The sequence below is a fragment of the Podarcis muralis genome, chromosome 5 (genome assembly GCF_964188315.1).
Source record: "Podarcis muralis chromosome 5, rPodMur119.hap1.1, whole genome shotgun sequence".
Lineage (NCBI taxonomy): Eukaryota > Metazoa > Chordata > Lepidosauria > Squamata > Lacertidae > Podarcis > Podarcis muralis.
This window is the reverse complement of record NC_135659.1, coordinates 83,941,903-83,957,535: the sequence shown is the minus strand read 5'-3', so window position 1 is coordinate 83,957,535 and position 15,633 is coordinate 83,941,903. Positions and strand designations below refer to the sequence as shown.

Sequence of the window (15,633 nt, the reverse complement as noted above, 5' to 3'; positions counted from 1 at the left end):
ATAATGGCTTCCCAGGAAGCTGTTCCGCACCCTTCACTCTGCATAGCAGCCAGTATCCATCAGTTAACTTCACATTCAAAGGGGCTAAGTGATACCCAGTTCATTGATTGCCTTTTTAATTAGAAAAGGAGGACCAGGAATATATTACATTTTAAGAGGGTCAGAGAAGAATTGGAGAGTTGGCTGCAGCAGCAATTACTTTTCAAGGGCTAAATCAATACTATAGAGCAGTGTCTTGGCCTTTGCAGAGATCACACAGCTCCCGGACAGTCAGAAAGAGTGAGACATCGTGGGAAAGCTTTCCAAGCCAAGAGCCTTCTCCTGTTACATTCTGTTGGTCAGATGACCTCACCCCTTGATGGATCACACCATGCAATTTTGGCTAGTAGTTATCGCTCAAGATCAGGGATGGCCCAAAACTGAGCAGTACCCAGATGGTGGAAAATTTACTCCCTGGGTCTGTGTTTTATGGCTTGATCTTGAGTCACTGGTAGAATTGTTCTTCAAACAAGCATAATGTGATGTCTGTGGATTAGTCATCAGTGCAGATTACTCATGCTGATGACATGAGTTATGTCTGCAGCTGAGGATCTGGGACGTTGTGTAGCTATTCTCAGATCAGCCAGAAGTAGGATGCAAAGTGATTCTCAGTCTTTCTCTCCCTAACCATTCTCAAAAAATATGTTTCCTTGAACATAAGTCCTACTGAGTTCATTGAGACTTCTTAGCATGCTTAAGACTGGTGACAAAATTAGCTTCAGAATCTCACCGCAGCCATGAACGCACTGAGAAATCTTGGTCAGGCTCCTCTCTCTCTCAGCCTAACCTGCCCCCACCTTCGGTGTGTGAATATTATTACAGGTCTACCTAGTTGCAGGGCTTTTGTAAGGTTAGCCAGGATAATATGTCAGAAGGGGAGAACCTGTGGTCATCCAACCTGTTGCTGGACTATTGACCCTAGCATCATGGCCCAGTGGTCAGGGGTGATGGGAATCGTAGTCAACAACACGTGGAGGGCCAAATGTTCCTCGCCTCTGATGTATTTTGCTGCTTAATAATATAATTGGTCATAATAATAATAAGTGTTTTGAAAACTCTACAGCTACTGTATAATAATAAGATACTGTCTAGCACAGGCATAGGCAAACTCCGGCCCTCCAGATGTTTGGGACTACAATTCCCATCATCCCTAGCTAACAGGACCAGTCGTCAGGGATGATGGGAATTGTAATCCCAAACATCTGGAGGGCCAGAGTTTGCCTATGCCTGGTCTAGCAGGTAGAGGAAAGAAGGAAGTCTTCTGTATTTTCTTGTTCGTGGAAGGGTCATAGCTCTGACTAGCAAGTCCCACTGATTTCAGGGAGACCGCTCAAAGTCTGGATCCAACCCACTGTATTTTTTACATTTTTGTATTTTATTTAACCCCTCGTTTCTCTTCCATCCACTTGCAGGCAGCATCATTATGTACGGCGCATTGCTGCTCTTTGAATCTGAGTTTGTCCACATTGTGGCTATTTCCTTCACATCCTTGATCCTCACTGAGCTGTTGATGGTGGCGCTGACAATCCAGACGTGGCATTGGCTCATGATAGTGGCAGAACTACTCAGCCTCTCCTGCTACATTGCCTCGCTGGTCTTCTTGCACGAGTTTATTGGTAATAGCTGTTGCTCTGAATTTCTCAAAACTTATTTGGTCAAATGTAAAGCCAGGGCTAGTTCTGGAAGCCAATGTACTTCTGAAAATGGATTTAGGGCACTAGGGCAGCTAGAATTAAAGAACTGCCCATCTTCAATATTGAAAGCATGCCGGGTGCCATGTGGATTTTCCATCCCATACTCCAAATGTTCAACTGCAAACCCATGAATTGTAATGGGCAAAGAAAGTGACGAATTGGTGTTAGAGCAGATGTAGAAAACCTGTGATCTACAAGACTGCCAAGACAGTTAATTTCGTTCATTAGCCCATTGATAGGTCAAGATGGTGATGAGCAGTTATAAGCTACTGTTGTAAGTTTTTGCAGAGGAGTCACCCCTATCCTATAAAAACATTAGCATAAGTAAAGGCCTGTTCCCCACAGTAGCCAACATATTTTATTCATTTGCTTACTATGTTTAAAGGCCACCCTTCATTCCAAGGTGCCAAAATACAGGCAATTAAAATTAAACAATAATATTTAAAAGCAGCAAACACAATTTCCATACAAGTAAAATGGCAGCCACAATAGAAATCCAATCCGATGTACCTCTCCCTTACCCAAGAGCCTGAGCAAAGAGGCAAGTCTTCGGCTGATGATGAAATGACAACTGGGTCATGGTGAGACACACTTCAGAGGGAAGGCTGTTCCCGAGGCATGGGGCCATCACCATCAGAATTCACCGCAGATCTCAGAGATGGCTAAAAATAGCCCTCTCCTTGTAGTAATATAGAAAAGTCTACTAAGAGAAAACTCTTTTTTGCATCCATTATTAGTCTAATCTTTCAGTGGAAATGGAAAAAAGGAAGTCATGGAAGGGCTGACAGAACAGAGGGAAACGTAAGGAAAATAACTGCTAATTTGCAGAGCGGTCTAAAATTGCAATGAAACAATATATCTACCTCCATTCCAAAATATGTAGCTGTCAATGCTGAATTAAAAGTTGTGTTTCCAGAACTTCAACTTTGAAGATTCATTTCCCCCCCTTTGAATACCTCAGTGTGACAGTTTCTTTCAAATTTAAGTGTTTGCTTTCTGCTGCAGAGATTGAAAACTTGCTACTAGTTACCAACTTTCATTTAGAAATTCAAAGCATAAGTAACATTGTTGTCGTATTTTAGCAATTTTAAATATGGAAGCTTGATATTTTTAAAAATTGTATACTGTATTTTAGTATGATTCCACTGCTGTTTTAAGAGGATCCAGTTCCACTTTTACAGCTAACCTGAAATTATTTTATTGAAACAGCACTTTAGGCAGTTAGCTACTTCATCAGAGTGGAACTGATGAAATTCATTCATGGAATGTTTACACCCAGTTTTTTTTAATTTTTTAAGGGCATTTAAGTATGCTTTGAAAAGGGGCTGTCCTTTCTTCTCAAATTTGTGTTTAAAAAAAGCTAAGAAAAGTACTTCTGATACATGTCTACTCAGAAGCGAGCCCTCTTGCTATCAATGGGACTTCCAGGAAAATGTGGCATTTTCCAATGTTCAGTTCATAATATACATAAATGTCCCTTCAAAGTTGGAGGAAAACTGAGTGTGAGCATTCCATTACTTTATTCATTTCTTTGAACTTGTATTTGCTTTAAAAAAAATAATATATTTAGCAGAACAATACATTTAGCAAACCATGCTACACATGGAAATTTTGAAAAGTAATTATTTAAGGATCAAAAAATACCAACCTTTAAACATCCCAACAATAAACACACGAAATGCTGTATTAAAACAGCAGCAACACTGTAATAAATATGCTGGAGCCCTTAATGTGCTCCTTTTTGTATCTGCATGTATTGAAAAACCATTCCTGGCCCACATTGAACACTTGTGCCTTGCGGAGGGGGGCAAATTTTGGTGGCTTCTCATTAACATTTCTAAGTTGCACCTCACAGTTGTGCTCCAGTTAAGCTGCCAAAGTAGAGGAACCACCTGCAAAAGCCCATCTTACTTTTGGGTAGTAAAATGATTTCAGTTAGCTTTAAATGTACAGCTGGACTCCTTGAAGTAAGTATGTTTATTAAATACGGACACGGGGGGCGCTGTGGTCTAAACCATTGAGCCTCTGGGGTTTGCCGACCAGAAGGTTGGCGGTTTGAATCCATGCGCTCCCGTTTCTCTCTCCAAGCTTCTGCCAACCTAGCAGTTTGAAAGCACACCAGTGCAAGTAGATAAAACAGCACTGCAGGTACTGCTGCATTGGGAAGGTAAATGGTGTTTTTGTGCGCTCTGGCACTTGTCATGGTGTCTCGTTGCGCCAGAAGTGGTTTAGTTATGCTGGCCGCATGACCTGGAAACAGGGCCAGATTTAGGTTTGATGAGGCCCTAAGCTACTGATGGTAATGGGGCCCATTATATGTCCAGCTGTCCTTTGCCAACAACAAATTGTCACCGTTTTTGGTGTTGAATAAATGCTATATGGTAATTTATGGACCTAATATGTATCTAAAGCCATTTGCACATAACAAAATATGTATTTTATCAAAGTAATTGTTGAACTGAAATACAATTTCAGTTTAGAAGTATATTAATAGTGAGATACAATGAAGAAGAAGTATATTTTTGGCAGGGAGGGGGCCCTAAGCTATAGCTTGTTTAGCTCATAGGTAAATCTGGCACTGCCCGGAAAGCTGTCTGCAAACACCGGCCCCCTCGGCCTGAAAAATGAGATGAGCGCCACACCCCATAGTCGCTTTTGACTGGACTTAACTGTCCAGGGGTCCTTTACCTTTTTTATTACATATTATTAAATAAATAAATAAAGTTGCATGGCTTGCTATTTAGTTAGGGTGCACGCATACGGCTCTGTTCTGTTGAACATATTTTGATGTGTGTTTTTCTTCTCCTCCCTCCCCCTCAACATGCCTCCTATACGAACCATTCTCTCTCTCTCTTCTCTTGCAGATGTTTACTTCATTGCAACCTTATCGTTCTTGTGGAAGGTGACAGTAATCACTCTGGTCAGCTGTCTCCCCCTCTACTTCCTAAAGTATCTGAGGCGAAGATTTTCTCCCCCAAGCTATTCAAAACTCACTTCGTAGGTGGTACTACCAGTGGAGCAGAGACTACTTCTCTTCCCGCCCCGCCCCATACCCTCTTTTTCTTTTTGCACAAAAAAAATGTGTGTTCCTCTTAGTAACGGTTATGTTCCGATGGTTGCAAATGGATCATGCACTGGCTAGAGAACGTTTCCGAAAGACTGAAATAACTGGCAGTGCAGCAGAAACAGCCAAGTAAACCGGAGAACTTGCATATGTGATCCAGGGTTGTTGTTTTTTGGTCAAATTTATATTTATTTTAACTGATAATAAATGCATGTAACTGGAAAGAAGCGTTGGCTTCCAGTGGGCAATTACTGGAATGGGCTTACTTGGGATGTAAGTTTTTAATTTCCTCATGTCATTTTTATATTACTATTTATCTTTTTAGTTCAGGTCCTAGTTTATAAGCATTTTGTATGTCTCGGGAAATACTTTAAAATGGGTGAAACCACATGCTCACAGGCAACTTTAGCCATGCTGACCTCTTTTGATGTGTTCCAATGCAAACCAGAGCTCCAAATTTCAGCTAAGTTTTCTTTAATCTGCAAAATGGAAACAAACAAAAAAGCCACAGTGCGTCTTTCCTGCTCTGAAGTTGTCCAATTATTTTTAACGGGGATTGACGCTGGTAAGAGAGAGGTTCTGTTTTATTAAATGGTACCATTTTCTTGGGAGAATACTTTTGTGTCATCCAAACTGCCGGCACGTCGTTAAGGTTATAACAACCAGAACTAAGACAAACAAGGGGTTCCCACCCCATATTCACATAATTAATGCTTATGATCAAGGGTGCCAATTTGAATAAAATATTGGGGGGAGGGGGCAGGTAAGCCCCTCCCTGCATGATCAATCACGACAAGGTGCACACACAGCATTTGAATGGCAGTGCCCATCAACTTTGCGGTGGCGCAGCCCCTTCAAATATTTTCTTGCCGGGGCTGAAGTCTCCAGGGCACCTGGGAGTTGGCTTCTATATGTGAGACTACCACTAACCTTGGGCTCCAGGTGGGCACCTTTTGCTGTACGCTGTGGCCGCAGCACAGTTTGAGGAAGGAGTGGACAGGTGCTTCCTGCATGGCCAATGGGGTTGGGGAAGAGATGTTTGGCACCTTCCCTTCCTGACCATGCCAGGATGCTGGCTGGATCCTGTCCTATGGGGGGGACAAGGCGTGCATGCCCCCACTGTGTTTAAGGGGGTGGCCTGCTGTGGGTCGCCATGAGAGTGGAAGGGCTTTTGCACGGAGAATTGGGGATGCAATACCTAACCATGTTAGACACATTCCTCCAGCCACTGTCCTGTTTTCACCTGGCGGGGAGCAGGTGATGGAGAGAACGAGAGCTGCAGAAATAAAGACTTTGCAGAAGGGACTGAAAAGGAGAATTGACACATGGGGGAAAGGGTTAAGCACTCTCTCCTTCCTCCTGCTGATTCTCGCCTGCAAATGTTCAACACAGAGCTCCCACGTTACCACTAGCTAGCAAATATATGCTCGCTGAGATAATACAGATTACATTCTCACATGCAGGTTTTGTTTGGCTCATCCAATGGAGCGAACCAATGTTTCTTCCTGCTCTGTGCAAATGTACACAGCAGGTGACTGCCCCAGATGGGGCTAGCAATATGAGTATCACTGTTATATCAGAATAAACACCTTAACCTTCATCAACCTTTTGGAAGGAAACCAGCTGCTAATTGCCCCTTTTGAAAAATATCTGAAATGTTATTCTGCAGAAGCGTAACAGATGTATTGGATTGTAATAGAGATGTAACAGAATCACGAGGGAAAGTTCATGGGATACTGGTTATTTTCTGTAAAGCTTTTAAAAAGTTTCTTATTAACACTGAACTGCACGTTTTATATTTTTCACCGGACTGTACCACTTTGGACTGCAGATGTGGACTTGTGCTTAGATGTTCTTTTCCATGTAAAAACAACAGTGGCTTTCAGCATGCAGACAAAGCTCATCCACACTTCTCTTTCTCCTGCGATTTCCAGGCATGGGTCCAAGAGGTTTTTCTTCTGTCCTGCCACTTTCCCCATAAAAAAACCCTTGTTTACTGCTGAATCGGAACAAACATTATGCCGCAGAAAATCCGATTGTTCCGATTCAGCAGTAAATGTGACGTGTAAAAGGGAAGTGTATCTGCAGGTGAGAAGGTTATTCATTTCTACATTCGTTTCAGAGTTGTGTACAGTCGTACCTTGGTTTTTCAAACAGCTTGGTTCTCAAACGGTTTGGCTCCCAAACGCCGCAAACCCAGAAGTGACTGTTCTGGTTTGCGAACTGCTTTTGGGAGCCGAACGGCCGATGGGGCTTCCGGTTGAGTGCAGGAAGCTCCTGCAGCCAATCAGAAGCTGCGCCTTGGTTTTCAAATGTTTTTTGGAAGTCAAACGGACTTCCGGAACTGATTCCGTTCGAGAACCAAGGTACAACTGTGCTTCAAGATCCTTGGGCCATTTAAGAGAAGTCCAATCAAATTAGTGGGTGTTCAGCACCACAGTAACACATATAAGTCCATTTGAAATGCATTTCTGTGAGACTTGAGCATGTCTAACTCTGGGTTGTACAGCTTTTTTTCTTTTGGGGATGATTCCATAAATACAGCATGGCCCGTAATTTTATATTCAGTTACTATATCCTCCTTCAACTTCTTTTATGGGTTGTCTTTGTCTAGAAAATAACACCTCCCTGAGTGTATAAGAGTGTCCTACAAGAAAACTGTGGTCACAGCCCCTATTTAGATTTAATTGTTATTGTGCAAGACCATGTTGGTAGACTTTATAGATTTTTGGGGTTGTGTGTGTGTGGCTTTTTTTTAATCAGTGAAGTTTACACTAAATAATGATCACTGAGCCATTAATGGCCATGTTAACAAAGCCAGCAAAAAAGGGAATGAATTCTAATTAAGTTCAGTAATATTGATTGGACTAATGACGTAAGAAACTATTTTATTTAGTGGCAGTAATGTAACTATTAATGCTTTTTGTAAGACATGGAATCTCTTTAACCTGTTGTTCTTCTGTAGATAACATCTTAGACAAGGTTGTAATCTGTGAAGTGTTTCTGAGGGGGCGTGATTTAATTTTGTGAGCGTGTCTTAAAAAAAATAATCACTGTTCAAAACAGCCTCTTGTACAACAAACTAGTAGCACCAGTTGATTTGTTTATTATTATTATAGCTTGATAGGATCTCCACAAAATTACCTTGGTTTTTGGGGGGATTGGAGCACAAATTGCACAAATTAATAATTCCGCTGAGATCAGAACTTTTCTTCCCTCTTCTGTCTTTCTCCCTCCCTAAAAAAATTATGTGTCATTATGACAAGGGAAATGGAATTATCCTTTCCTAAGCTACTTTAAGTAAGGGACGCGGGTGGCTCTGTGGGTAAAAGCCTCAGCACCTAGGGCTTGCCGATCGAAAGGTCGGTGGTTCGAATCCCCGCGGCGGGGTGCGCTCCCGTTGTTCGGTCCCAGAGCCTGCCAACCTAGCAGTTCGAAAGCACTCCCGGGTGCAAGTAGATAAATTTTTGCACTGATATGATGATCCTTTCCTCATGTTGCCGTTTCATTAAATGGAGATACAGCATCCGTTTTGTTTCTGATACTTTGTTGGTTATTCTCCCACTTCTGAATCATATGTTTGCCCATATTCCTACAGCCTTTTTTCAGACAAGAATACAAGGTTGCAGTGCTGTGCAAACATATCTGAGAGTAAGTCCCATTGCATTCAGCGGGACCATTATCTGAATAAATGTGGATAAGATTTGGGCTATTAGCTACATTTTCATATTGGCACTATACTCCTCCTTGAAGCACCCAAAGATAATAGTATCATAGCCTACCCCCAAATAATGGAAGACACTGGAATAAGGGCCTGCAAAGTGAGGGCTGTTGTTGGTTTGTGGTTACTGCTTTGGCTACACCCATACTTGAATGCCCAAACTCTTTTTTAAAAATAAGTAAACTTGAAGTTCAGGAATTGGTACAGGCTTTTCATAGAAGAATTGCAGTACTAATCACCCATTATGTCAGACATTATCCATGAGGTGCCTATAGCAAATGTGCACACAGCATTAGATGAGACAGCCGCAAAGATACTGCATTTTCTCAGCAATGAGGTCTTGTGGCTTGTTGCACTGGGCAATTGTGATATTTGCAGGCATTGGGAAGTTGTTGAGATTTCGCATGACAAATGATTTAAGGGAAACAATCACACATGAAGCTCCCTGACTGATTATATCAGTCGCCAGAATTGCCCTTCTTCTCTTGGGGCAAATGCTCTCATACGACACAACTGTTGCATTGGGCCTCCTCAGAAAATAGAGGATGAAAAGACAGAAATGCTCACCTAAATCTTCTGCCCAACATCTGTTGAATACTACACAGAACTTCTGACATATAATATCAGATATGGAACATTCTATCTGAAAATTTAGAAGGCTTTTCATGCACAGAAAATCCTTTTAAATTCTGGGCTTAATGTCCTCACTTTCTGTCTACAGCTTATGGGGCCAGTCTTTTGGTGTTCTCACCATTGATTCTCCTTCTGCAAAAGGCAGCTCATGACATCTCAGACACCCTATGTTTCCTTAAGATATGGCACATAAATGCATGAGCAATACCATAATGAAATCTTATAGCCTGGTCTTCAGTGTCAGGAGCCAGCAGGAACACAAAGTATCCTGGAACGAGTGTTGACCTAAAGCAGAGGGTAGGGTTAACATGCCCAGCAATTGCAATTACCATAGTGTAAATTAAAAAGCAGGCTTTCTAAGATTACTGTTTCAGGATGCGGGCGAGGGTTTTGCCTGCTAGCTTTTTGCTACCAAGAGTAAACCCCCATTCCCGGGCATTCTCCATGGAACAATCCTAAGAAGGCTATACCACATTTTCCCTCAACATTTGAACTGGCTCTCAGATACTCCAAAGTGTTTGTCAACTGTGATCAAGTTGGTTACTGTCACCTAATAAAGTATGTATTTCTATACCTTTGGATGTGAAGCAAGGGAAAAAAAACATGTTTTCCTGTGTTGGGGAATATGGATTCCCTTGTCAAACTATTTGTGATGCTAATGTTTTGTACCTGTCCTCTTGTTAATTAAGATGTGCACATTCTTGATGCAAGAGAAATATAAAAGCAAATTATTGTCATGTGCAGTTCTGTGTTGCAGATGTGTATGAACTTTTAAAAAGGGAATGGTATAAAAACAGGTTTAAAAGAAATAAAATTTTATGCAACTTCATATCTAATTCCTGGCCTGTGAGTTGATGTCTTATTGATCAAATTTTTTGGCTGCTGTTCTTTCCAAAACATTAAAGCCGATTTTCTGTGGCCTGAAAGAAGACTGAAGGACAGAGAAAATACAGGAAGACAACAGTTCCATGACAGATAGAATTTAGATTCTTATGGGGCATTTAGATGCCCCATGAAAGAGTGAGTGAATTTTTTTGTTTTTGTTTTGTTTAGTCGTTTAGTCGTGTCCGACTCTTCATGACCCCATGGACCAGAGCACGCCAGGCACCTCTGTCCTCCACTACCTCCCGCAGTTTGGTCAAACTCATGCTGGTAACCTCGAAAACACTATCCAACCATCTCGTCCTCTGTCGTCCCCTTCTCCTTGTGCCCTCCATCTTTCCCAGCATCAGTGTCTTCTCCAGGGAGTCTTCTCTTCTCTTGAGGTGGCCAAAATACTGGAGCCTCAGCTTCACGATCTGTCCTTCCAGTGAGCACTCAGGGCTGATTTCCTTAAGAATGGATGCGTTTGATCTTCTTGCAGTCCATGGGACTCTCAAGAGTCTTCTCCAGCACCATAATTCAAAAGCATCAATTCTTCGGCGATCAGCCTTCTTTATGGTCCAGCTCTCACTTCCATACATCACTACTGGGAAAACCATGGCTTTAACTATACGGACTATACGGAGTGAGTGAATACCACATGCCAATTCCACCTTAAAAACCTAGTGTGAGATTGCTCTTAAGAGGAACAGGAAATGGCTTAGAATCACGCACAGGGGAAGTCTATTCCTGGCAAAGGAGAAGACAAATAAGGATGGGAGAATTGGAATAGGGGCAAGAGGAGAATAATTTTTCCCAAGAGGAGCAAGTGTAGATGGGACAGTTGTAAGGCTTGGTTCACAAACCAGCAAATAGTCCCTCTCCGGCATGTGCCATAGCCATGATTGTGACTCACATTGAGAGAAAAAATAGAATGAACCAGCACCTTTAAAAATTAACATTGTGACTTGCAATAAAGCCTTGTACAGTGGTACCTCAGGTTACATACGCTTCAGGTTACATACGCTTCAGGTTACAGACTCCGCTAACCCAGAAATAGTGCTTCAGGTTAAGAACTTTGCTTCAGGATAAGAACAGAAATCGTGCTCTGGCGGTGCAACGGCAGCATGAAGCCCCATTAGCTAAAGTGGTGCTTCAGGTTAAGAACAGTTTCAGGTTAAGAACGGACCTCCGGAACAAATCAAGTACTTAACCCGAGGTACCACTGTAGTTTGGTTTCATGGCCAGATTGCTTTATTGGAGTAAACCATAATGTCTACTTCATGCATGGAAATCTTCCTGCCGTCGGGACGGAGATACAGGACGATGAAGACAAGAACGAGCCGTCTTAAGAACAGCTTCTTCTCCAGAGCGATCTCGGCCCTGAATGGGAAGCCTGGACTTTGAAAGTCATCTAATCTTCCTTGCTGTATTATACTGTATTGTTTTAATTAGTGTTTTTATAGTTGTTTTGATTTTGTGTGGAGTGCCCTACCTGGGTGGATGGAGCAGCCAAGGAATTTCATTGTCCCCGAGAGGGGGCAATGACAATAAAGATATTATTATTATTATTATTATTATTATTATTATTATTATTATTATTATTATTACTGAGTCAGACCACAAGTCCATCTCACTTAGTATTATCCACATCAACTAGCAGCTCCAAAAGGGGACATTTCCTTGAGATTTTGGGGACTGAACCCATGTCCTTTTGCATGGAAACTGACTAATACATGGCCCTTCCTACAGGTCAAATCTTCAGGACTGGCTACCTCTTCTTGATCATACAGTTGGTGCCAAATCCAGGTTTCCTGCCAATTCTTAAAAAGGCCTCAATGTACCAGCAGTTATTACTCATAACCACTTTCCCAAAAAGGCTGCAGAGTTTGGAACTGACGTTACAAAGGTCAGTTCCATATATTATCATAACCAGTCCTCATACGTATATGTTGGTCCCTGTTTCTTGATTAATTTGAGCAATCAAGATTCCCTGTTAATTTGCTGTGGAATATAGTAGAGCAAATGGATCTTCTACATTCGCCCACTAGGTGGAACTTGAGTATTGATTTAGGCTCTCTCAAACATGTGTTTTCTAGAACCAGTTAGTCCCAGAGTACCCAACTGTCCCAAAGTTACAGACCAGCAGTAGAAATAAAAAAAGTCAGTTTTGTTTGCTTCTAGGGCTGCTGTAACTTAGGCGATAGAAAACATAGTTTGCCCCAATGAGCTCACAGATTCAATTCCGGGCACTGCCAATGATTTATTTTGTATATTTTTAAAAAATAATAATATCCCACACTTCACCCTAAGTTCATAGGGCAGGTTATTGCATTTAGGTAGCAAATGCAAGGGACAGCCACAAAATGAAAATAATATATAAATTTTAAAAATATATAAATATGATAAAACAGAAAATTCTCAAATCTGAAAACATTCACAAAAGTGAAAATGATGTTTAATCTTAGGTTATGACTTAAGTTGTTATTCTTTGACATGTAATTTCACTCATGACCTCTGAACTATGCCATCAGAAACAAGTATTCTTGAGCTGACCTCCTCTGTGAATTCATTGCTTGGAAGAAATCCAGTCTGTCCACCATAATTTGGACCCCTCCCCCCAATTTCTGAACTAACGTACCATAAAAGGTAAAGGTAAAGGTACCCCTGCACGTACGGGCCAGTCTTGACAGACTCTAGGGTTGTGCGCCCATCTCACTCAAGAGGCCGGGGGCCAGCGCTGTCCGGAGACACTTCCGGGTCACGTGGCCAGCGTGACATCGCTGCTCTGGCGAGCCAGAGCCGCACACGGAAACGCCGTTTACCTTCCCGCCAGTAAGCGGTCCCTATTTATCTACTTGCACCCAGGGGTGCTTTCGAACTGCTAGGTTGGCAGGCGCTGGGACCGAACGACGGGAGCGCACCCCGCCGCAGGGATTCGAACCGCCGACCTTTCGATCGACAAGCCCTAGGCGCTGAGGCTTTTACCCACAGCGCCACCCGCGTCCCTGTTACCATACCATACGTACCATACCATACGTACCATAGTTCCCAGTATATGGTCATACAGGTATGCCCTGCTGAGTTCTCCATCGGATAAATGCCTGACAATCAAAGAACTATCTCAACTTAACATTAAAATTGGGTAAATGTGTACAATAGAACCTGAGAAACTTCCACACTCACATATCCTAGCCACAACTTTGCAAGATTATTAACTATCTTCTTGCCCCAGACCTCTTTTTTGCTTTTGGATTTTATTTTATTTTGGTTTTTTGGTTAAGAATATATAACTAGGACTGGAAAACCCCAAATTCAAACTCAGGGGCGTAGCTAGCTATTCTGGCACCCAGAGTGGCGGGTGCTGGATGGCAATCTGCGCACGGGGGCGCCATGGCGATCCGCCCACGGATTCCGCCTGGCAGACGCAAGCCCCACGCTGCTGTTTCAGGCAGCGCAGGGTCCCAAGCCACCGTATCACTCCCAGGAGAGATGTGTGGCTCAGGCACGCTGCAGGCCAGGCCCCACGGTAAGTGCCACCCTCTGAGGTATACCATTTTGTCAGCCCCTCAGGGATGACACCTGGGGCGGACCACACACCCCGCACCCCCCCTTCCTACGCCCCTGTTCAAACCCCCTCTCAGTCCTGGGAGCTCACTGATTGCTCTTGGGCCAGTGCCTATCTCTTGACCTAACAGACCTCACAGAATTATTTATAGGTGTAACAGGGGAGGAGAGCCATCTCTATATGCCACTGTGAGCTTCTTGGAGGAAAGATGGGTTATAAATGTACAGTGGTGCCCCGCAAGACGAATGCCTCGCAAGATGAAAAACTCGCTAGACGAAAGGGTTTTCCGTTTTTCCGTCTTGCGAGTTCTTGCGAGTTTGTTTCCTTTTTCTTTAAGCCGTTAAGCCGTTAATAGCCGCTAAGCCGCTAATAGCCGTGCTTCGCAAGACGAAAAAACCGCAAGACGAAGAGACTCACGGAACGGATTAATTTCGTCTTGCGAGGCACCACTGTAATATATATCTTTAGAATACCCTTTTTCTGGTATAAAGAGATGATAATTACACAGCATTTTGGAGCATTCAACATGCTCCCTTACAACGCCCCTCCAAGGCTAGTCAGTATTATTAGCTCTTTGAGGAAGGCAAGAAGTTGAAGCAGAGAAAGAGTGTGGCTTGTGAGGTTACAGTCAAAGCAGGATCTGACCTGAGCTGCTTCCCCCAGCGCAATCCTGTGCATGTCACTCAAAAGCAAATTGCACTGAGTTTAATGGGGCTCCCATGTAATTGCAGCCTTCTCATTACTAGGTTTATCCTCTCTCTCTCTCTCTCTCTCTCTCTCTCTCTCTCTCTCTCTGTGTGTGTGTGTGTGTGTGTTGTTTTTTAAAATGATAGGTCATCTTTCAATATTTATTGAAAATAGGAGGGACGAAGAAAACAGCAACCAATGACAAACAACAACACAGGACTACTTACAATATATTTAAAAACTGTCTCCATTAAGCTGCCCATTAAAGTCCATTTAAAAGAGACAATGGCCAAAACTGGGAAAACTTCAGTAAGGGTCACACCAAGAAATCTCTCTCTTGGTTGTGGCCACTAATCTGAAAGATTTATGTGTGGCAAATCTTACAGCGCAGGAAAGTACATTTGTGAGAAGATGCTTCTGCAAGTATCCTGGCCCCAGATGACAAAGGGAATTTAAATATAAGCGTCAGCGCCTTTGATTTGGCCTAGAAGCAAACTGGTAACCAGTAGGCCTGGTCTTAGATGTTTCCTCCAATGAAGGCAGAACTTGCCAATCTTTTGGGGCTAGTGGGTACATTTGGAAGTGTGTGGGTGCCAGCTTCAAAATGGCTGCCGTAGAAAGAAATGGAGCAGTAAGACGAGCAAACATGAAGGAAGAAATAAATAAATAAATGGTCCAGTAGCACCTTAGAGACCAACTAAGTTTGTTCTTGGTATAAGCATGCACACTTTGTCAGACCAACACGGCTACCTACCTGAATTAAGGAAGGAGTTCTGGAAGAAATAGTTACTAAACCTTTCATGGGCATCATAAGAGGCAGAGGAGCCACCTCCTAAGGGCAGAGGTCCCTTTGGCCTCCCCGATAAAATATTTGAGGGGGCTGCCCCCCCCCAGTTGATAGGCATTCTCATTCAAAGAGTGTGCATGTGTCATGTCATGTGGTTGATCATGCAGGCTTACCTGCCACCCTCCAATATCTTATTCAAGTTGGCACCCCTGATAAGAGCTTCTGGTGAGAACATCATTGGTTCATTTATCTCAGTGCTGCCTACTGGTAGCAGCTTTCCGTGGTCTCTGCCAATCCCACCTTGGAGATACTGGGAATTTAACTTGGGAACTTCTGCATGCAAATCAGATGTACCACCACTAAAATGCAGCCCTTTCCCACCATAAACAGAGCCAAAGCATCGATCCAGTTCTGTTTGCGCTGACAATTGCTCAGCAAGCTCTTGTCTGAGTTCCTCAGACGAGAGATGCCAGGGATCAAACATCAAACCATATTTATGCATTCCATATGATGCCACAATCCCATCGCCAGAATAAATAGCTCACAATCTCTTGAAATCCCAACAGCATTTGCAGAGCA

At 42.8% G+C, this 15,633-nt stretch overlaps 1 protein-coding gene across 3 annotated transcripts in view; it reads left to right on the top strand.

The window, feature by feature from the left end:
* Positions 1 to 5,024, top strand: part of ATP9A (ATPase phospholipid transporting 9A) — a 107,936-nt gene extending 102,912 nt beyond the window's left edge. For all 3 annotated transcript variants that reach the window (XM_028735219.2, XM_028735217.2, XM_028735216.2), the window contains exons 27-28: positions 1,452 to 1,655; positions 4,598 to 5,024. In XM_028735219.2, coding sequence (XP_028591052.2) covers positions 1,452 to 1,655; positions 4,598 to 4,734 — 341 coding nt within the window. In that variant the 3' untranslated portion in view covers positions 4,735 to 5,024. The remainder of the gene's footprint in view (positions 1 to 1,451; positions 1,656 to 4,597) is intronic.
* Positions 5,025 to 15,633: the final 10,609 nt, after the last annotated feature.